This window comes from Accipiter gentilis, chromosome 2 (assembly GCF_929443795.1).
Source record: "Accipiter gentilis chromosome 2, bAccGen1.1, whole genome shotgun sequence".
Taxonomy (NCBI): Eukaryota; Metazoa; Chordata; class Aves; order Accipitriformes; family Accipitridae; genus Astur; species Astur gentilis.
The window spans coordinates 2,780,003-2,802,654 of record NC_064881.1 but is presented as its reverse complement, the minus strand read 5'-3'; the positions used below and the strand labels follow the sequence as shown (position 1 = coordinate 2,802,654).

Below are 22,652 nucleotides of genomic sequence, written 5' to 3'. Positions count from 1 at the left end.
AAAGACCAACTTGATCCACCAACTACAGTCACCCTCAGGACACACACCATTTGTCAAAAGAGGGTGGGGAGGAGAGTCTGCTTTGCCAGACAGAGTAACTGAGATGGGGAACAAACACAGAAGCCTCTGCTGCTGCCACTCCGCCAGAAAACCTTGTCCATATTCGCAGGAAATATGCTGAATGGCTATCAAAATAGACCACCAGGGTCAGAGGCTTCGGAGGAAAACGTTGGTGTGTCATTAAATATGATGTAGTAAATATGCAGTGTTCAAGTTTTCCTCAAAGTAAACTGTCCAGAAGCCTCAGGGTTTTTTTTTCTCTCTCTAGTTCTAGTACATTTTCTTGAAATTTTATCTATGAACACAGATGTCGCTGGTATATGTTTAAACATCACACCGGTACCTAAGCAGAACTTGTAGTACTACCAGTTATTAAAATTGTTCATCTTTCTGTTGTAAAACACTATTTCTAGTTGCTTAACACCCTTTTAACACCTGAAATGAAGTTTTCCCTCGTGTGTCTGCCTAGAACTGAATTTTATATACTGTTCAAGGTTTCAGCTATTTTGCATTGCCAGTCACCTCTCCTTTGCAATGGAACTGTATCTTCCCACACCATTTTGAAAGCGGAACCTGACACCAGACTGCAATGTCATGGCCGCACCTTACCGTCAACTTTAACTATGGTATTTCAAAATTCTCTTGTGCTCTAATTTCTACCACAAAATTACCATTTCAATGCAATGCTCTTGAATGTGCCAATAACTATCTACCTACAGGTATCTTCTAGAACTTAGAGACTGAGCTGCTCACTTACAAGGGCAGAAAACAGAAATATTTACACAACTTTAAAAGGAAAAAATAGGTACGAGTTGACAACAAACTGAAAACAATTTCAGAAAGCAACTTGCTAGTAAGTAGTCCTGTTTTAAAACAACTGAGAAGTCAACTCAAAGTACAAACAGCTATGCAGAGCCTAGGAGAGAAAAAGTCAGACCTCCATCATAGGTGACACATGTCAGAATTCACGCCACTGAAAAAAGGTGCTCTCGCCCCTTCTCCCGGTCACAGGGGATTCATATGTATGCATGTGGCATTATCTTCACTAGAAGATAACAGCAGAAGGAGATGAAAAGGTTTTGACAACATGACCTAAGAGTACAAACAGTGACACACAGAAACACCAACCAGACTGAAAATCACAGTGAGTGATAAGGATAAAGCAGTATATAAAATGTGTATCTATTAAATTGGCAGGTACAATAGAAGACAAAGTTGTGTAAATACTGGATCACTTTGCTATTTCAAATAAATAGGTTCTCATGCATCTGCACAGTTCTCATGCCAGGATCTGGAAGCCAAGGGATCATGCAATGAAATGCAGATGTGTTTAAACAACACTCTCATTTAATTTTAACCAAAGCCTAAAGCATATAGCTTCCTAAACAGAGACAGGGGGGACCACCTGGGGAAAGTGTCTCTGAACATACTGATCAGTGATTACAACCTCATAAGAATGTGTATGTTCAGCTTTTGTTTGTTATTCCTTTTTAACATACTTTGTAAGTGGAAAAAGTATTTTAACAACCTTGGTTTTATATCTGCATTTAATTCTTCTCTAGAGAAATATATATCCTGGTACATACATATCAACCAATTACAACAACTAACAGAAAGTATTCTCCTGTTTTTAATTTTTCAAGAAATAGCACAGACACAAAAACATAACAGCACAGATGAAGCTGCAATAAAGCAATGAGAAAAAAAGCTCAAAGAAAAGCACCTTGGCTATTTGCAATAAAGAAACAGATAGAAGAAATTAAGATGCTACTTCTTTGTCAGCCAATGTCTATTTGATTTTTACAGTTTCTCCTTGTTTAAGTATGTCATTAATAGCTTTCTAGAACACTTATGAGATGCATGTTAGCTCACATAACAGAAAACCACTGTATGTGTATGGGGAAATTGCTATTCTAAGTACACCCTTATGTGAAATAAAATTTAAATAAATAAATAAATAAGCAAGCAAACAAATAAAAGCTGCCCCCCTAACCTGAAAAGGAGATTATTTTCCTTTTCAAGACAAATAGTCTATATATTACATAAACACTTCCCCTCTAAATGTGTAATTCAAGCTTTTTTTGAGATCCACAAAAAAATTAAATGAAACGAACACAGGGAGACACAGGATCAAATAAATTAATCAAAAGATCTTTTAATATTTTTTAATCAACTACTCTTATTAGGACTACGCTAACCTTCAGCCTCACCTGGGTCTTAACCTTTCACAAAGCAAATTTTAAAAGGCATCTTCCCTGCTGTAATCTATCCACAGCTTGAGGTAAATACCCAGTTGTTTACAGCATCCCTGAACCACCGATATCTGAGGTAACTTACCACCCCCAATGGTTATCTTTATAGCACTTTCAGCTCCTACCTGTCTGAGTGAACCCTGATTTGTATCCATTAGCTGATCCACCCTCTGGGGTCGTGGACGGTGACACCGAAGAATTTGGTTTAGCAGAGAGGCTAGCAGCAGATGATTGCCTGCTTCTACATTCTGCAAACGAAGCAGCTACAGTACATATTAACAAGGCCTGCCTTCCAGTAGGAAAGTTCAGCAACACAGTGGCGAAAGGTGACAAAACGTTAAAAGCATACATACAGCACGTACAACAAACAGCGGCAAATGGCAGCATTCAGTGAAAATACGGCTCTTGCAGTTTAGTCAACTTTGTCTTCTAATTAAGAAAACCTCCCTGGGGGCCACTCAGAGGGCCAGGCAAATACAGACCAGATGCTGCAAAATGGCAAGAGCCTTCAGTTCACAGCTTCCAAGAGATTTGAAAGTATTGGACGTATCCCAGGAAACACTCAGTGACTTCTGTGGCACAACCTTTATACAAACCGTCATATGTTGCCCTTTAAAAGGGGAAATTGTGCTGAAACCCAGAGTCTTAGTACGCCTTCACAAAGCCTTCAGGGACATCTCAGCACTATGAGTGTATGTCTGGATGAAAACTGAGTTGAGAGAGGAGAAAGTCACCTTAAAAATCACACATTAATCCATTTTTAAATGAGATCTAATCAGGTTTTGTTTGAAGAGAAGGAGGCGTTTAAAAGAATTTCTCTTCTTCTAATTAGACCTTTAATACAAGTAAAGGGTGAAATGTTATGAGATGGATGGTAGCAATATGGGGATACAGCCTACCAAAATAATGCCCATGAGGTCAATTCTTGATCAATTTTCTAAACTTTCATGGGTGCTCAAAACACTTGCAATCAGCATATAACCAAAAGCGACCCCAGTGTCTGCCTCTTTCACATGTGTGTTACTCCTGACTGCATTTACCAGGACACACATGAACCCCAACTGCATGAGCATCAGGGATAGGTTTCAGAAAAAGGATTCCAAAAGTAAAATAAGGTTTCCTTTTTCTGTATTTGGAACTTCACTACCAAATTAAATCTTTCTGTAGTATCTGTGAAAAATGATGCTGAAGAACACGTCTACTCTAAAGCAGTAGTTAATTATACTTGCAACTGAGAAAAGCAGCTGAAGCCACGATCCCTTTGAACCACTAACTGATACAATACTATAATCACTCATACAGCTCGGTGATAACCATCTCTTTCTGGTGTCATGCTGCTATTCACATGAGGATGCGACTCTTCAGATGTGCGTCAGTCCTCCTGTAGAGCTTCTCCTCTCCTCACATCATCCTCTTTGGAACAACAGGCACCAGATCGAACTCTGTCTTTACTGAGTGAAACCACAGCTGAGGAAGACAGGCAGTCTGCATATATACCAACTTAGTAGATAGTGAGTAGGTAAACCATTCTCTCCTTAAGTCTTTGCACGGCTCTTGCTCCAAAAAAACTGCATCCTTCAATAACAGACCCAACGGCTACCTCGGCTTGGGGTCATAAATGTAAACTCTTTAGCACATAACAATATTGCACAAGTTACTCTGGTAGAAGGTAAACCCAAGTGTAAAACACACTGTAAATGGCAAGAGTGTGCAAGATTTCTCCTCTTTCCTTGAGATCAGTGACCTGAGCTTGCTTAATCTTATGGCGTGCTAGCTATCCTCAGGCATTAGACTGATTGAATTGCACCTGCTAAGATGAGTATCAGTGGGAGGCCTAGCTGTGAGTCACCTTGCTTCAGGCACAGAAAAGAATCAGCAGACCGAGCAACCTTGTTTCTTCTACCAAGATGGCTGCACATCCTAGGAAGGGCAGATTTAGGGCTCCCACTGAAAGTGCGGGGAGATGGAGGAAGGCCATTTGCGATTGTATGGTTACTAATAAGACTTAAATAAACCTCTCTGGGAAAATCCAGACTTCAGTAAAATCAGTGGGAGTTTCTCCTTCAAGCAGTAAAGAAAGTAATCTTCTATGGTTCCTTTTGAATGCATACATTTTCAATTGCAACTTTCAATTTTCCATTCAACATCACACTAATATAATAAAAAACCCCTAAGTGAATGGGCACCTTTATTACCTTTCCAGCAAATAAGGGGTCCCTTTGACAGTACACCTTGGGAGCTTCTTACTAGGTAGTACTTTAAGTGCTTCTGCTTCTTTGGCTGAGTGGTTAATTTCAGGTTGATATGATTGGAAAACTCTGTGAAGTACCGAAATCCTCTTTCTCCACAGCCTATACAATTCCCAGAAAATCCTGGAAGAGTGAAGCAGAAGAGATACATACAGATTAAATGACTTGTACTATCTACTAGCAATAAGGTCACTTTAACCTACCTGCACATCCAGTTCAGAGAGACTGGAGGCCTTCATCCAGACAGCTTCTGTAGATGCCCTGCACAGCAAACGTGTGTCAGGAAGCAGCCAAACACAGGCAAATTTTAGTCTTAGGTTTTCTGAAACTCTTCCATCTTTCTAGGTCATGCTCACTTATGCCAAAATCCTACCACCAATTTTCCACTCTAGGCAGTGCAGAGAGGAATAACTACTTGGCAGCAGGAGAGCTATGATGCCAGGCTAGGAAATTTCCATAAGGAAAAAAAACCCCAACCCAATCAATTTTTGTACCATAAAAAAACATGGATTCCAAGCTGCATGCATCTCTCCAAACAGTGGCTAATCCATAGTAGCCACTGCAACTTCATGTGACTAAAATCAACCTTAATATCTAACAAATTTTCTCTGAGACTCCTTATGCAAAGTGCTTTCCAAGTAAGCTGTCACAGCTTATTAAAGTCTTAAAAGCAACCATTTGGTGTCAAGATTTTCATGGCAAAATAAAGGAGTGCTCCAGAACATTTTTAAAACCTACAACCTGTCATGAAAGTAAGAGACTTAGGAACAAAGGCAGAAGACTGCTTTTCTGCAATGTTTCCAACATGGTTTCACAGAAGGGGGTGAAATTTTGAGTCGAGGTCTGGAGGACAGGATCCAGACTGAGGACAGAGTCCAAACAGAAGATTATAAGCACCCTTGATTTCCAATGCCATTCACAGCTATGTTAATGGGAATGTTGCATATAGACGGCACCGGTCTAACTTCTCCTAGAACAAAGCACGCGGCATGTTCTGAAACGGGCCTGCCTTAAAATCCTTGTTGTTTGAATAAGCCCTCTATTATCTCGTGCTGAACAACTAAACTCCTCTGGCTTATTTGCCACTTCACTCACCTCTGAATTGCTTTCAACCCTTAGTGAATAAATATTTTATATTCTTTCTGGAACATCAATAATGATTTATAATATTGCTGGGCAGATTAATAGCTAGCAGAAATGCTTCATTTTTCTTTTTTTCCATTTACTAATCAGTTCAAGATCTGTAACAGAACCAATTTTTCACCCTTGCTACTATCATTATTTTCCACAATGCCAAGAACCTTGGAGAACACTGGTTCCTACACTTACCTGTCAGCCAAATTTGTAGTTTAATGAAAAAGATATTCAGTCTTTTTGACAAAACACATTTTCCGTAAAACTCTTATTAATGAGGCCATTGTCTTTAGCCTTAGTGTGCCTCATTATCATCTTTTACCATCATGTTGCAGAGGATGCCAAGAAGTAGATTTCTTTATCCTGTTTCTCCTGGGACTGAATCAGTCCTTCCCTTCCCCCTTAAACCCACAGGAACTATTGGTGCATCTCCATTGTTGTCAGAAACAGTCATCAGGGTCTCACGGAGCTACCAAGTCAACTCTACTCATAGGTACGAGTTACACAGGCCTAGAGGCATTTAAATATGTAACATCAGCAATGCCCGAGCAGAGATGAGAGTCAATTAGCTCATTATCAAATGATATCAGAGATGATAGATGGATACAAAGCTGGGGGGGTGGGGTGGGAGGAAAGCTTACCAACAAAGACAAGTAGTACCACATTTAATCAGACTAAACACCATCTGTCTATCAGATAGTTCTTATTGATCAGCTCTTGACACTTCCCCTGCTCAGTGGGAGAGAAGGTCCTCTGAGGATGGTGGTATACACCAGAGTACTCCATGATCCCACATGCCCAACCATACCCAGCAAGGGCACATCACACCACAGCTCCTATCTAACTCAGACCAGTGGGATTTCGGTCTTAGGTCCAAAGGTTTACAGCGTGTAGTAACATATTAAATGGGTTTAAGGGATAAATAACATTAAAGCACCTAAGTACAAAACCAACGTGCTTTTAATAGTTTTGCAAAATATTGCTGGTCTGGACCAGAATTTGAGCAGTATGGTTAAATCAGGGTATTTATGCTTTATTGTAATTTCCTCCCTGTTGAAAGGTCTTTCTGAATATATTCTAGGCACCACAATGACCAGAGGGAGGAATAAGAGAGTAAATTCAAAACAGGCTAAAGGAACCAAAATACATTAAATCACTTTTACTGGCCTGTTAAAATGTATACTAGTTGTACTCCAGGCAGGATATCTAGGTGCACATACGCCTGTCTTCAGTCACCAAGAAGCATTCTTGTATTAAAATTTAAAGTTCATAAATGTAACCAATTATGATGTAAATGTTTGGGGGGTTTTCCCCTATGTATTAGATTTTTGAGAAGCAAACTGCCCTCAGAGCTCCTAATGAGAACAATGTTCCCGGTGCAGCCAAGGGCAGAATTTGTCCCTTAATCCACAGAAAAATAGAGAGGTCATCTTCAACAGTGGCAGGAGCATATTTCTTCTTAAATGAAAATGCTGTAAGCATCAGTAGAGATAAAGAGTATGTGGATAGTTTGCATTTAGAGTGCCAGGGCTGCAATTGACTTCTGCCTACACAGAAATCACCGAGCTTCAATTGTGGTTAATTGCGGAATCAGGGACTTGTAAAATGGGCTTTTAAGGCAGGTTCAGCTACAGACTTAATTCAATAAAAACAAGCCTCTCCTCAACATATTTCTAATAGAGGGTCATTAGCTGAAATTACTTTAGATAATTTTGAACTGACCTTTTTCTCTGAATTATTATGGCATGATTAAAAAAAAAATAAAAAAATCTCTTACCTAAAAGTGCATTTTTTCCATGATCATCTGGCAAAAACCGCTTGTCAACAGCGCAGACTAGAATGTGCTCAGGAAGGTTGGGAGATTTGGCTCCTACTAACAAGAAGCCTGCTGGGATATCAATTTGCTCCATGCACAGAGATACTAACCGTAAATCCTTGCCTGCTTGACAAAAACCTAAAAAACAAACCAAAACAAATGATAAATCTTCAAAAGATTTAATCTAATTTTTTTCTTTTTATCAGTTACAAAAGCAAATGGGGCTTCACAACTTGATGCTGAAACTGAGGGTTTTAATATATCCTTTTCAAGGGAAATAGAGGAAATGGAGATAGCATCTCATCAGATCCACTAGCTCAGGGTTTCAGAGGCAATAGATAAACATTATTTTAAAGAGATCCTGAACACATTCAGGCAGAGAAGAGACATAAGTCTCTAAAGACTAGATATGAAATGGCTCAGAAACTCAATTTTTCAAACACATTCAAAATAAGAAGGGAAGTTCGTGATTTTATAACAGAAAACAGCTCTTAAAACATGCCGAAGAGTATTTTTTCTTTGCCAAATTTTAGTTTACAGTCTTTTCAAGAGAACCAATTTTGTCTTTGTTGCTTGTAACAGGCTGGCAGTTGTACATAAACCTCACTAAGTAATACAAAGGAATGATAAAAATTGTTGAGTGAAGTTTAGTACTGACTACTAAAGGAAAAATATTTAAAAATCCAATTTTTAAGTTGTTTATACATTTTAGGAGTTCCAGCAAGTAAAATATTCACTGGTTTTAGAGATGTACACCATGTTTTCTTTAAGTGTCCAACTGAGTCTCTTGAAGTCTCAATAGACCGCATGATTTCAAGTCTCCAATTAGGTTTTTTTCCCCACCCAAACACACGTATGCACACAAAATAAGAACATAATGTTGGTTCTTGTGCTACTTACTGGTCAATGTAAGGCTAAAGCCAGCGGCAGAAGTGGGCAAAACTGGAGACTGGAGCGAGCTTCTGCTCTTCCATGTCCTGCAGTGAGCAGGTGGCAGGCTGGGACACACAAAAAAGTATGGCAAGGCAGCCCAGAGCTGTGGCCAGGCACCACAAGGAGGCCATTGGGAGCTCAGGACCCGGGGTGAGCTTGGCAGCCACGTACCAAGCAGCCACAGTGGGGATTTTCAAAAGGTTAGATAGGATAGCTTAGAGCAATTACAGGACCTCTGGAGGTCCAGCTGGTCCAATCTTTTGCTCAAACCAAAGCCAGCTTCAAAGTTAGATTTTTTTGTCTAAGTAAATAAAAAACAACATCCAAAGACTCTTCCATTAGTTTCAACACTGGACTTACAGAGATCAAAATCGCCCTTCACTTTTTTGTACAGCTCCACCATATTATTTTTATTGAGTAATTTCTACTTTCAAGCAAGGAAACAACAGGTGTACAAGAAAGCAACAGTCATGTGGCTTCCTTCACAGGAAAGGATATGATCACTTTGGGCTTTTTGATTTCCCTTAGGCAGAAGTCAATGAAAGCACTACCAAGTTTTATGAAAAACCAGACTTTTATGTTGCGTTCCCCTCCAATTCTCACTTCTCCAGCTGCAACATCAGTGCTTCAGTCTGGCCTCACACCTATCCCAGCAGCAGCTGGCAGAACTGCCCCCCCCCCCCCATTTCAGGATATCCAAAGACATCACACGGTTATCCACTGACCATCTCTTGCTACAGCCTAACACAAACAACACATACATGCATCTGCATGAACCAATACTTGAGAATAAAATAATAATCACAATAATCCACATTATTGTTAAAAACAGACATAACAAACTAAATTTGAAATCACTGTAGTATCTATTAGGACTTCAGCTATTAATGTATATTACTTACATTTAATTTAAAATATAGTCAAGTAGTCCATAGTTACAGAAATTGTAAGGAAAAAAAATCAAACCACTGGAGAAGGACACTGGCTAAGCACCTGGAAACACAACGTGATCACAACTTAACCAAGAGCCATCTCAACTCTTTATTAATATGTGTGTCTGCACTACTATGCAAAAACCCCATAGTTTAAAACTTCAGCAAAAATGGTGAAAGTTAATGGGTTTTGTTTTTATCTCAAAACTGTACCAAGCACAGAGGATGCGCAAAGTGGAATGCACATAATCAGCTAGCATGAACTTCCTGGCAAGCAGCAGCTTGCTGAAAACACAGTCCAGCACAGGTTCAGTCTTGTGCCTACACCCACAATCTGTTGAACCAGTTTTTGGCTGAATAGTTTCTTCATTTATTCAATCAGTTCAGTTCCAGCAGCAGCGCATTTGAGCTGAAAGCTAGCTTGGATTCACCCCTCGCACATGCCTTCTTCCAGCCAATGAATTAAAGTGAATTGCCTAAAGTTTTTATTTACAAATCCATGGATTATAACAATAACTTACCAATAAAAAGTTACATATGTTTTAGGGGAAAAGCATTAAAACCACATATTTAAAACAAAAATTATTCTTTTCTGATTAGATGCAATATGATTTTAGTATCTTAAACTCTTTTTAAGGTGTATTCCTCAGAAACATATTGACCCTAATTGAATAGAAGGCTAGGTACCAGGCTAAGTATTATCTAGACTTTTCAATGTAATTTAGAAAGAACCAGTTGCAGATAAATCTAGGAAGAAAACTCCCTTAAATTCAAAATAGAATTTGCCTATTCAAATGTTTATGCCACTTGGGTATTCTGTCCAGAATTTTCAAAACTGGCCTTAAATATTTAGGCATTCAGTGAAATCTGAGTAACTGACAAGCTTAGAAAATACCACTCTACATCCAGACTTTAAATAGAAAAATTACCCACTGCTGACAATGTGGGCAAACAGGAAATCTGTAGATAAGGATTATGAAACAGCAAAAGCAGCAAGATTTCAAGACAGATTTAAACCTGTGCTTTTACACAATTACTCTTTAGCCTTGTTTCTACCTAAAAATTTCCAGGAAAGGCCCAGAAGCACAAATCGCAACCAGGAAGAGGCTTTTGAATGAATTTTTAGCAATGGCAATACAAGGACACTGAAGAAAGCAGGATTTTGGTTGTCAACGTTGTTAACAGTTATGTTTCAACACAGACTTGCTTTCAGAAAGAGCACACAACATTGACAGGGCTGAATATCTTATGAGGAACTTAGAGCCTCTTTGGATGCTTGAGGGTTTTGGTGTCCCAGTGAGGTGAAGCAATGCTCCAGCACTCCACAACATCTGAGACGAAAGCAAAGACTTGGCTATTTTCCAGGCTAGGAGCAAAACAACTTCAGCTACACTTTGAGCAGCTGCACATCACCATTCTACATGAATCCCCAGGCCAGAAGGTGCAGGAAAACCCTAAGAAACCCATCACAACATCTTAACAGGTTTATAAGCATTACTCAGTAACGTCTTAGCAGTACCCACTGAAACAAACTGCTGTATCTCAGTCTGCTACCACAGGCAACAGCAGCCTCTCCTCTGAGATACTGTTGATCTGAATATATTTAATATTTCCCACCATTTAGGATATATAGGACTAGTACTGTAGAAATGCTGCATCCTGCCTAATCTGCAAACAATACCTGATTTACCCCCCATATCGTCTTTTACTCCACCCAAAGTGCTCTCAGATCCCTTCCATGTTCCCCTTCTTCCTCCTTGCACAATCCCCTCCGGCATCCTCCTCTGCTTTGTTTGGCGACATCTCTGGATCAGAGGTATGTATGTGTAGACTGGCTAGCCAGCACATGCCTCTGTAATGTTCAGGCTGTGTAAGAGGAGAGCTATAATTAATTTTCTGCCCCAGGAGACATTAGTCTGGGGACATTGATGTCATCCAATGAGCTCCCGAACTTCACAAATCTTGCTGAAATCCAGTACCTTTAGGATCTCTACATCTCTGCCAGAAGTAGTGGAAAGCAGCTACCAGCTTCCTGACAGATGGGCAGCAGAGCTCACAGGCAACTGCCAAAATCTTGTTTTCTGAGGGAGCGAAACAAGTAACAGGGCTGATACTAACAGGTTTCCTCTGGCTCCCCTTCTGCAGAGGGGAAAGGATCCCAATGGGCGAGCAGCAAGAGGGGACAGCACAGCCAGACCCTCAGACCCCCTGAGGGGTCTCCTCTTGTTTAGTCAACAGCTGCAGCAAGGGAGCCAGGGAGAGCTGTGGAGCTCGGCCAGGTACAGCTGGGGCTCACTTCCACCAGGACATATGGAGAGAATGCAAATCTGCTTCTGAGCAGTAAAAGTCTTGAATTCTCCTTCAAAGACACGTAGATGGTATACTCAAGAACCCATCATTATCCTTCTTAACCTTGGCTTTTGGGGCTGCAAATCACTCTTCCAGTTTTAAGTTCCTGCTGCTTTTTTAAAATGAATGAGAGAATTCCACCCAAGAAACATTGATTTGAAAGCAAGTAACTGACTGTGGGGAGAGGAAGGAGGGATTAACCCCTTTCTCTGCTACATTGTCTTTTTCTAGCTAGCAACACAGAGACCCCAACCTTATTTTCTTTTCTGTTCTGCATGATTTTGCATTGATATTTAATTGTTAGAGATAACCATTTCCACATTAGGAAAGAGAAGACATGATGTCTCTGTACAAGCAGAACTTGTGTTGCCCATGTTTAAGAATTAGAACATGCAAAATCCATTTACATTTCATAGCTATTCATTCATAATTGAGCTTGCACCTAAATTTCTATGTCAAGCAGCACTTGACTGTGCATGACTCTTAAGAAGAAAGAATGGCACTTCAGTGTCACATTGAGCTGCGTACCTTTTAGGGACATCTAAGTATGAAGAAGAGAAAACCCATGAGCCACTAAAACAAACTAGCTTCGCTTTATGAAATTGTTTACCAACATGTAACTATAAAAAGTAAAAGCTGTTCCATTAAAAAAAATCATCTTCCCACAGGATCTCAGCTTTGTTTTAAATAAAGAACAGGCATTTATATTCTGATTAGAGATCTGCAAATACTGAGAGCAGTCACACACACACACAAAAGAATAATTAATAGTTTTTACAGATATTATCTGCTTTTCTTTGAAAGAAATTTATTAGGTTTTGCTTCTGAGAAGCACACTTGCATTCTCCAACATCACTTCATTTAAATGAATCCAGTCCCATCTTCCTGAAAATTAAAATGTATACCCAAATCTGTCAATACCTGGAAGTGCTGAAATCTTCTTAAAATGAAATTTGTATATATTTTTCCCTTTTCCCACTAGTAACAAGAAGTAGTTTCAATGTGGGGTACCAGCCCCTTGTTGTACTGCAATAAATGGGGTATTTGCATAAGGAATTAGCTTTCAAGAATTACATATGAATTACTGGTCACTGTCACTTGCTATTGTAACTTCACAGTAACTTATCAGGTGTTAAGTATCTGCTTACCTAATTGTTTCTGAAACTACCTTGGCCCTTCTTTAAGCATCAGGTAAATTGAGGATTTACTAACAAAAGAAAGGTGCTACTATTTTGTTTCCCACAGCTTGCATAAAATGCTATTCCACAAATTAGAAACAGCCTCTTTTAAAGCTACAGCAAACATGTGGTTCAGAACAGCTTCTTGTATTATTTTGTTGCATATTTGAGGTACCTGTATGAAAATGAAGAATTATATTTCTTGAAACCTTATTTTCATGGAAGGTGTAAGTTAATTACAAAAATTTGTGTTGAGCAGAAAAAAAAAAAAGTCCCTGAAAATAAGTTAATCCCTTTTACGACTAATACTAAGGATCAATAGCAAATGCAGTTACTCTTTCCAATGGAGAAACAAGGAAAACTCTCCTTAACAGGAGAGTTAAGGGATCTAATACGGCCAGCTGAGAAGGAGCCTCCAACAAACTGTCACTAGTGAGGCACTTGGGTTTTTTAAACCAATGACTAAAGGCATTAAGATCTACTTTCTGCACTCATGTGACTGACAACTCAGCCATCTAAATAAAAGAACAAGTCACCACAGAAAATAATACGATGGTTATGGCATACAACCTGAATTCAGGAAAAGCAAACAGCACAAATACTATAGAAGGGAAGAAGGTTTCACCCCATCTCTACTAAAAGGTGGGGGACAGTTTTTACAGCAATGAACCGGAGGTTCTAGTACCAATGTTTTGCTCTCGGATAAGCAATTAAATACATGCTTAGTTTAAAGCATCCAAACATTTACAGTGACTTCAATTAGTCTATCAGTATTCTTTAACTTTTCCTAATGTTATTTATCTTTGTAATTAAATAACTAAGATAAGGGATGTAAACAATGGCAGCAATCCTGTCTTACATCTCCGGAAGGGCATATTCATGAGATGAAAGATGAGCTATCAGATTAATATCTTGCTGAGATGGTCTGCAGCATGAATGTTGGGGAACCTGGGTGTTTTCAACACTTACGTAAAACTGTCCTAACAGATTATTAGCAGTACTTAAAAATACGTATTTTCCTTTCCTTTTCCAGATTAAAAAAACCACTGGTCTCTTGAATCAGCTTCTTGAGAACAACATTGAGGAGCGAGACAAGATTTTGTAAATTCAGAATGGTAAACTTGACAAAGAATAATGAACAATCCTAAAATTCTGCAGATGTAACGTAGGAAACTTTCTTCTAGGGTCCTTTGATCATAAGAGACTTATGGATAAAAATCAAAACACAGAACTACCCCGGAAGGTCACCTTTTTCCAGGACATACTAAAAAGCATAATATTACATATATACATGAGCATACAGTTACACATATTATGTAACTATAGCATAACTAGGCATAACCTCGTGACATGCAATACGCAGCCACAGCATAGAGGTCTGCTTGCAGTGGGCGCTTGAGAGCTAAGCACCTCCTTGCAGTGCTGTGTCCGGAAGGGCAGCCTTACGAAGCAATCCTGAGATGGCAAAGGCACTAGCAAACATGGAACAGTTTGCACGTGGATGGAAGGTCACCTCTCAAAGACACAGACATTTATCTGCAAGCCCACAACTAACATTTTTGTCTGGTCATGCAATTGCAACCAGGGATTACCAGAATGTATGAGGGAGACTGAGAAAGTTCTCTTGATGTCATATAAAAAGCTCTTTCACAATCAAATACATGGTGGCCTTGGAGCCTGATAAGGTTTTCAGACCTACTCCTGCTACTGGGAGGCTGGTCCAGAACTGTGTCACAAACAGTTAAAGAACCCTAAACCTTTAGCCTGAATGCATTCACAACCATTTTATGCATCCATTACACTTCCACGGGGCACTGTTGGCATGACTGGCTCTTCTCCCTCCTTAGTGTTTTATTCTTGGTATATTTAGATTGTGTACGCATATGCCATCTCAGCTTTTGTCCTGGCAGGCAAAGAGCCTCATTAGATAGAGCTCCTTCCTCCTACCATCCTGTTGGTTCTCCTCCACATCCCACCCAGTTTATTTTACATTTCTTTAACAGAAGTGATCAGAACTGCTCCTGCTCTCCACAGGAGGTTTTACAGCCTTTATTGATACTTGTCCTCAATTGAGAATACCTTCCTAGGAATACATGATTTTATAATTTCTCCTTCTCTCCACCAATTTACAAGGCTCCAAAGGATAGCAAACCCACTTCTGTGTGATTAACAAATTCACCCAACAATATTCCCCAGCTTCCCACGATAGCCAGTAGCCTTTCTATTCTTTGTGTTGCAGGGAACTGGCGGTACATTGTTACGGAGGATAAATATGCTCATGTAAGCTGCATTTGGAAGGGGTAAAGGCAAAACTGTCAACATTTGCCACTAACTACCCCCCCAAAAATGTCAAAGAATTACTGGTGATTAGTGCTTACTTCTGTCACTACATATAATCATACACTACAGTAAGGTACAAAACCATTCTACAAATTACAACTTTTTAGGAACTCTGCACAAGGAAGCCCATAGTTCAGGAAGATATTGAATAAAATGTCAAGAAGGGCTTGGGAAAGGTTTTTTGTTTTCAAGTGTTTGAGGGAGGCAGGGGGATGTTTTTAAGGGAAGCACATCTAATAAATATGAATAGAAGTTAAATCTTCAGAATAGAACAATAATGGGATAAGATGAACCAATTACATCAAGTTTACTTAGTCCGAATAGGTATATGCATAATGATCTTACCCTTTCTTTAACACATTTAAAACCAAACAAAAATAATACTGTCAACAATTTTGCTTATCTTGAACAACAATCAGGACAGCTCAGGTTAAGCAAGCAATGGCCAGCAGACAGGTGGGGAAGACAAGACAGACAAGTTTCTACTACTATCCCTCTTATCCCCTTGTCAGCAGAAGGAACACCAAGTCTCTTCTCCATTTTCTCTCTCCAAACTCTTCCTTCTGCCCATGAAAGCAACTAAATCCAGCTTTGCCAATGTTTCTGAGAATGATTGAGGGATAGATTGAGAACCAGCTTGTACTGATGCTGACTTAGGTAACTTCTTTGAGGACAGTAAACCAATGATAACCACAGAAAATAAAGGGCTTTCAGAAACTAACAAAGTGCCACAGTCAGTCTTAGATACTGCTTTCAAATAATACATTACATTTTATGTCCTGAAACAAGTCAGATTTAAGGCTTTGACTATAAAAGGTATTTCCATCCATCCTACCTCAAAAGCTGCTAATGGTAGAGAGTGAGCATTACACTGAGGATTAGTTGTAAAGGTCACACAGTAATAAAAATGGATACCAACCATCAGTAGTGCAAGACCCTTCCGGGGCAGGTTTTTGTGAATATGGGATTGGTGGACTACTTGAATCTGACATATCTTCATCCTCCTCTTCATCTTCCATTTCATTAACCGTTTGGTTGGTAGAAAAGTCCAGGTTTCCATTTTGTGAATATCGATGTACTAACTCTTTATCCAACTCTTCTACCTTTGGCTTCACATCTGAGAAGAATAAAAAAATAAAATAAACTTTTCAACAGAATTTGCATCTATCTCCTTTTAAAATAACCAGCATGCCATTCTTTCTTTTTAATCAGGACTAAGATTCAAATTTTGTGTCACACAGTTAACTACTTTGCAGTTTTTGGTTTTGTTTGTTTGTTGTTTTTTTTTTAAATGAAATGCATCCCACCCTATTCTCACACAGAAAAACAACAATTGAAATGTGCCATACTTTCATGGTTACCTTCCGGCAAGAAAGGAGGCTGGTCAGGATCCAGGTACAGCTGTGAGAAGATCGGCCGTGGGACAACGCTGCTACATCTCAGAGAAGCTTCTATAGAGTTATGAAGAGCTTCTTCAAAACGGGCAGATTTTAGTTGCCCTGCATATGAATTCCCCATGATCTAAAAACACAAAGAAAAAAGCTGATAAGGGGGTGGGAAAATGCACATGTAAATGCACTTATAAATGAAGAGTGAGGTCTTGCTAACATCCATCATGACAGTTATATAAAGTTAGTAAGAAAGTATGCTATGAAAATTACACCTCTAACTAGTACTACATGTTCACATTTGCTCTCAATCTGGTAGACTGTATCTTCTTGTTTCAATAACAGCTTTTAGCACATTTCTAACACTCTGCTTTTTGTCTTCTGCATACATAGCCTCTCAACAGCCTCAAGAATCTGCCTGGTGTAGAATTTAATGGAGGGTAGATAAAACTTCTATTATTGTCTTTTTTAGGATTTTCAGAGTAGGCCACAGAAGGGTGTGTAACACAGAAAATTAAAAACATCAAGTTTGGCTTCATCACTAGTTGTCTAACAGTGTGTTCACATTATCTTACTTGTCAGTATGCCATCATTTGCAGAGAAACAATACAAAGAGCCAGCCAATAACTTGAATTTTTGCTCTTGCTAATATTAATTGAAATTATGTAGAAGGTCAGTTCTCTGTCTTTTCAGGGTCTTCACCTCTTGTCTTCAGTGTAACACTATGATTTACATGCACTCTGATCCATACAATTCAAATGATCTCATCATATTCTTACAACAAAAGATGTAAGTTTAAAAAAAAAAAAAAAAAAAAAAGAGAAATATCCAAACCATACACAGCAAATGCTGTGAAATATTTTTATTTTAAATTGTGCTTTATACTAGTATAGTGGTAACAATCATTTAAAATCTGCTTTGACAAGTAATATTTATGTTTATATCAATGATGAATTTACGAACTTCATGAAATACTCAAGCACAACCAGACCTGTAGATCATTACTTCTCCTTGGGTGACATTATACAGCCCATAGACTGTTATACTTGTGCCCCAGCATTAGGATACAGACTCTCAAATGTAAACATTTAGTAGGATGGCCATGAAAGGTTTTACAATGAGCTAAGGGAGACTCATTGAAACATGAAATTTTCCACTTTGCTGGATCATTATACTATATAACATTTCCTCCAAAGAAACAGCAATCTAACATTTTCCAATATTCTGAATATAAGACTGCATTTTCAGAGAATTTTATTTCAACAGAGATAACTTTTCCCCAATTAAATCAATAGATAGAAAAGTACAAAACCTTATAATGTTACCTTTGTATTTCCCTTCAGTAGATGTCACCTAGCCCTATGACCAGGAAGAGACCTTGGCCAGAAAGATAGGTTGGCATTTAGAAAACCTACAATCCACTCCTGCTTTATCACTGGGTTGCTCAAGGTCCTCAAGGCTACCCGTAAAAGGGCAATAATGATGCCAGCCACTTAGAGCAGCATTTGAGATCTGCTGGTATAGACAAATATCTAAGAACTAAACTTTATTATACTACTGGAATCGATAGGCATGAAGCTTATGTAATTACCCACCTCCAACTTGGGAGAGAGGGTCAGTTCCCTGTTCAGTCAGAGACTTCATACAACTTTGGGGAAAAAAAAAAATTTCCGCACCTCTGACTTAGACTGGCTTTTAATAAATTCTGGGGCAACAGCATTTCCCTAGCCCAACCAGAGACAATATAAACACAATTTCTTAACATGATGCATTCGGGTATTTCAGCAATAAAATACTTGGGACAAGTAGATTCTCTTTTTAATCCTGTAAGTTTTCATTAAATTTGGAAATGGCAGGGAGTGTGTACAAACACACAACTACAAAGTGAGTCAGGGAAAAAGTTACACTGAAGTTGGATTAAGGTTGCAGTCCACTAAATCCTGTCAGGTGCCTTTTTACAAAGAATTGATGAAAAACAGCTAAGTCGCTGAAATCCTGGTTTTGCTGAAATCAGCGAGGATACTTCCATAAACATCAGTGAAACCATGACAAACTACTATATCATTAAATTGCATACCATAAAATTTCACTTCTGCGCTGTGGAATTTTAAGTCGGGTACGATGTGCTTAAGGTAGGATTTCAGGAATGTATTCAAATGAAAAAACTTCAGTTAAAGTATAATAATAAAAATGAATCAATCTTGAAGAATCAGAAAATTTGCAATTCCCACAGCACATCACCTGCCTGAAGTCTGTTCATTCTCCACGTTTTCTACAATCTAGATGTTGTACACAATCTATGCCAACTATTTTCATTTTGATGGGAAACTCCATAAAACACAGTACGCACACAGCAAAACCGCTGGCGAGTCAAGGCTACTTAATTTGTCTCCCTGGCACCTCTACGAAGAGACTTGCCTGCGGATGGCGACTGCTGCGGACCCACCTGGGAAAGTCGTCGATTTTACCAGAGGACACTTCTAGCTTGCCAAGGGAAAACAAGATTGCAACTGGAAATGCCACGTAAGGGAAAGCTTAGGAACCGCAACTTGTGTGAGCACCGGTCCCCGCAGCATGGAAGCGGAGCAGGAGGAAGGCTTCTCGGGGATGCGCTTGTGCAAGACGGGGCAGGCGGAGGTACCAGCGGGCAGAGTGGCCGGGGGGGCCTAAGCCGGGAGCCCTGGACACCAGCGCCAGGGCGGCTGATTTCCTAACACCGCCCGAGGCCATTAGGGCAGCTGGGCCTCCTTTGGAGTTCAAGGGAGCTGAGGGGGAAGAGCAAGGCTGGGAGGAGCTGGAGGCTCCCCCTCTGCCGGGCAGAGGAGCTGGCGGGATCCTCCAACCGTGAGCTGCAGGCTGCTTTGGCTTGTGCCATCCTGATCCAGCCTGCCCCAAAGCCGGGAGCGCAATTCGAGGTATTAATGCCTTAGCGTTTCTGCGTTTGATTCTACCCCTGAACGCCCGGGTGCAAATAAGAAGCGCTTGGTTTTCCTCCTCCCAGTGTAAGCGGGCAGCAGCGGCAGCAGCGGCAGCAGCGGCAGCAGCGGCGGGCTTTAAAGGCGCTCGCGTCTGCAGCGGCGGGCTGAGGAGGCAGCGAAGGGTCTGGAGGAAGACGAAATTGGTGGAATTTTAAGGGAGGAAAAAAAGAGGGGGGGGGAAATTTCTGTTATTAAGATATGTACCTGCCATACCTGCATTTAAATGTGACCGAACCCAATGATTTAATGTAACTAAATTAATGCTCATTGTTAAAAATGTTACCCAAATGATACATGTTAAAAAAGTTACCCAAATAATACATCTATCCTACATTCCTATATGAGGCCACTTGTTAAAAAGAAAACAAACAAAAAAACCCCTGTTGCTGTCTAGAGCGAAATTAAGACAAGTTTTCCCTAAAACCTGCACATCTGATGTAGTGGCAATGAGCTCAGGGAGGTGTGGGAAAGATGGTCCCAGGCTGAGTGCAGTTGAGACTGACACAGTGGCCAAGACAAAATGGAGCTGGACTTGACTGAAGAGCTCTTCCCCGATCTCACACGCCTGTTTTTCTCCTGTCAACACTGATGTATCAGTGCTCACCCTCATAGCCTCTGTCCTATATCCAGCCAGCCGTGCTGCACCAAACTACGCCAGAGCCTACTTGGGTACACTGAGAATTTTCTAACGGGCAGGAAGTTTGATTTGGGGGTAAATCATGCTTTACATATCTGTATGCATACTAATTGCAGCTAGCTCAGCACAAAGCTGGTTAGATGCCCAGCGACAAGCAATCTGCACATCTGTAATAGAGTATTCCAACCCTCACCTTTCCTTTTACCTGCACCACTGGACACCAGTGTAATTCCTAAGTTGCCTACTTCTCTTAGCAACCTTTTGAGCTCTGTTTTGGATTGGACTCTGCAGAGCTGGAAGGCAGCCCTCACGTCTCAGTCTGGGTCCTTACAAAGACATATGAACAAGGCAATCATGAAATTCCACTAACCTGACCACAAGTGAAGAAGTATTAATGCTATAGGTTTTAATAAAAAATTAAATATGGGCATTCATTATGGAAAGCAAAACTACAATTACCAGGAGCTTCCAACAAAGCAGACAGAAGTAATAAAAGCAAGATTTCAAAGATGATTGATTTTAGCACCGCATCACTTAAATGTGTGGTGAAGGACCCAGGGAAATTCTGATCACTCTTTCAACCCTAGGAGTTTGAACTTACAAGAAAGTCTTGTCAATTCAAGCAAATAATCCTGTCCCATGTGGTCATCCATGTTTCAAAAGATCTGTGCAGGAACATGACACGGGATGTTCAAGAAGAACCAGAGCCCAGGTCCAGCAGACTTGCAGTGTGTAAGTACAGGAAACACTACCCACTTTTACTTAGAAAAATAGGTGACTATGGTCCTTCACATACCAGAAAAAAAAAAGTAACCTCTGGAAAAGTGGGTTGTTACCCCATAGCTCTTGGGAGCTGGAACTGCACATTGAGTTGAAGGCCCTGCTAGTAAAAATATAATCAAATCATTCAGTACACCAGATACCACATATTTGGCCTCCAGGTGGGTCATGACCCCAGAGACTTTAAAGGAGAGGAACTGAACTGGAGGATGAGGGAGGGGGTGAGTAGTGTTGTTATGGCTTAAAGCAATTTCACAATTACCTGATAGCGAATGATGAATCTGATGCAAACACCGTCCATTAAGTCAGCTCTATCAAGTCCTTACTTTGTGTTTAACCTAATGATGTAATTGTGTTCTCCAAAACACATAATCTGGCTTCTGATCTGGCCTAACCCCACAGGAAAGTTTCTCTTCAAAAGAAAAGAAAGCAAGTTCCTTCACAAAGGCACTGCCAGGCCCAGCACAGCTTCTGTATCTCAAAGGGTTATCTTAGGCAAAGAGAGGCCAGGCATCTATTTATGCTGTAGAATTGTTTGGGAACTGGTTGTTTCAAGTACAGCTAGCATTTTCTATTATTTATGTCATTCTTATTGATGTTCTGGGAGTAGTATTTTTTCCCCATTAGAGCATCATCAGGATGTATCATGAACTTGCATACAGCAGAAAGGATGACTGTTAATAACGACAATAACAAATATATATGCTAATTAAAAGTGTAGACTTCGAAGTCAAAAGTATATACCCAGCATTAACCGTAGTATTTAGTGGGGAAAGACTTATGTGTGAGTCAATACAAGAGTGCAAGGCAGAGTAGTCTCACTGACAGATCCCTTATCTCATAAGCTTTGTAAGATCCCTTTTTTCCCCTCACAATCCTTTTAAGATCCTGAGATTCTCACCCTGCTTTTCTCTTGGTTACGGATATTCAAACTCAACTGTAACAGAGTTTACAATCTTATGTAGCAAGTGATATATAAATAATTCATTCACAAAGTCTTTCAGGAAAAATGAATGACTAGTTTGTATTGACTCTGTTTACAGTGGAGTTCCTTTAATTTTTATTTTTTGTTTTATTTTGAAGAAAATTTTGATAGCATCCAATACCATTTAGAATCTAGTCTTTCAGGCTGACATTGCCACTACTGTGTCAGAGGAATGGGAAAGCTCAAGAATGCCTATTTTTTCCTGACAAGGTTCTTCCTCTTATTGCTTAATTAATAGTATCTGTACTTAGACTACTGCATCAGACTACCTGGGATTTGGACAATTCCTTGGACAGAGACAGACAAGTGGATACACAACAGAGCTACATGCAGGATGGTGGAACAGGGCAGCTATTCCCCTACAACACGAAACAGAAAGCAAATCACAGTTGGTGCTAACATGGAGGCTGCTACGCCCTTACTGCTCCATGCCTTCCAGCCCAAGACTATACCCACTGTCTTTAGGCACAGTTCACAAAACAATAAACATACTAAAGGTAAATTTATCCTGAATTCAGGGTGGTGTTAGTAAGTTGAACTTTGATGCATGAAGCTGTCAACTTCAAATCACCCCCAAATACTGCAAAAATTAAGTCTGAATTGTATTTTTTAAAATTCAGTGATTTGGGAGTTTTCAGTTT

General features: G+C 39.8%; 1 protein-coding gene across 5 annotated transcripts in view; it reads right to left on the bottom strand.

The window, feature by feature from the left end:
* The window catches only part of GREB1L (GREB1 like retinoic acid receptor coactivator), a 144,292-nt gene that overhangs the window by 50,418 nt on the left and 71,222 nt on the right, over positions 1-22,652 (bottom strand). For 2 of the 5 annotated variants that reach the window (XM_049829082.1, XM_049829089.1), the window contains 5 exons: positions 16,593-16,764; positions 16,163-16,360; positions 7,473-7,649; positions 4,508-4,684; positions 2,438-2,575 (listed from right to left, as the gene is read on the bottom strand). In XM_049829082.1, coding sequence (XP_049685039.1) covers positions 2,438-2,575; positions 4,508-4,684; positions 7,473-7,649; positions 16,163-16,360; positions 16,593-16,761 — 859 coding nt within the window. In that variant the 5' untranslated portion in view covers positions 16,762-16,764. The remainder of the gene's footprint in view (positions 1-2,437; positions 2,576-4,507; positions 4,685-7,472; positions 7,650-16,162; positions 16,361-16,592; positions 16,765-22,652) is intronic. The other 3 variants (XM_049829094.1, XM_049829102.1, XM_049829107.1) reach the window with 3 other exon arrangements.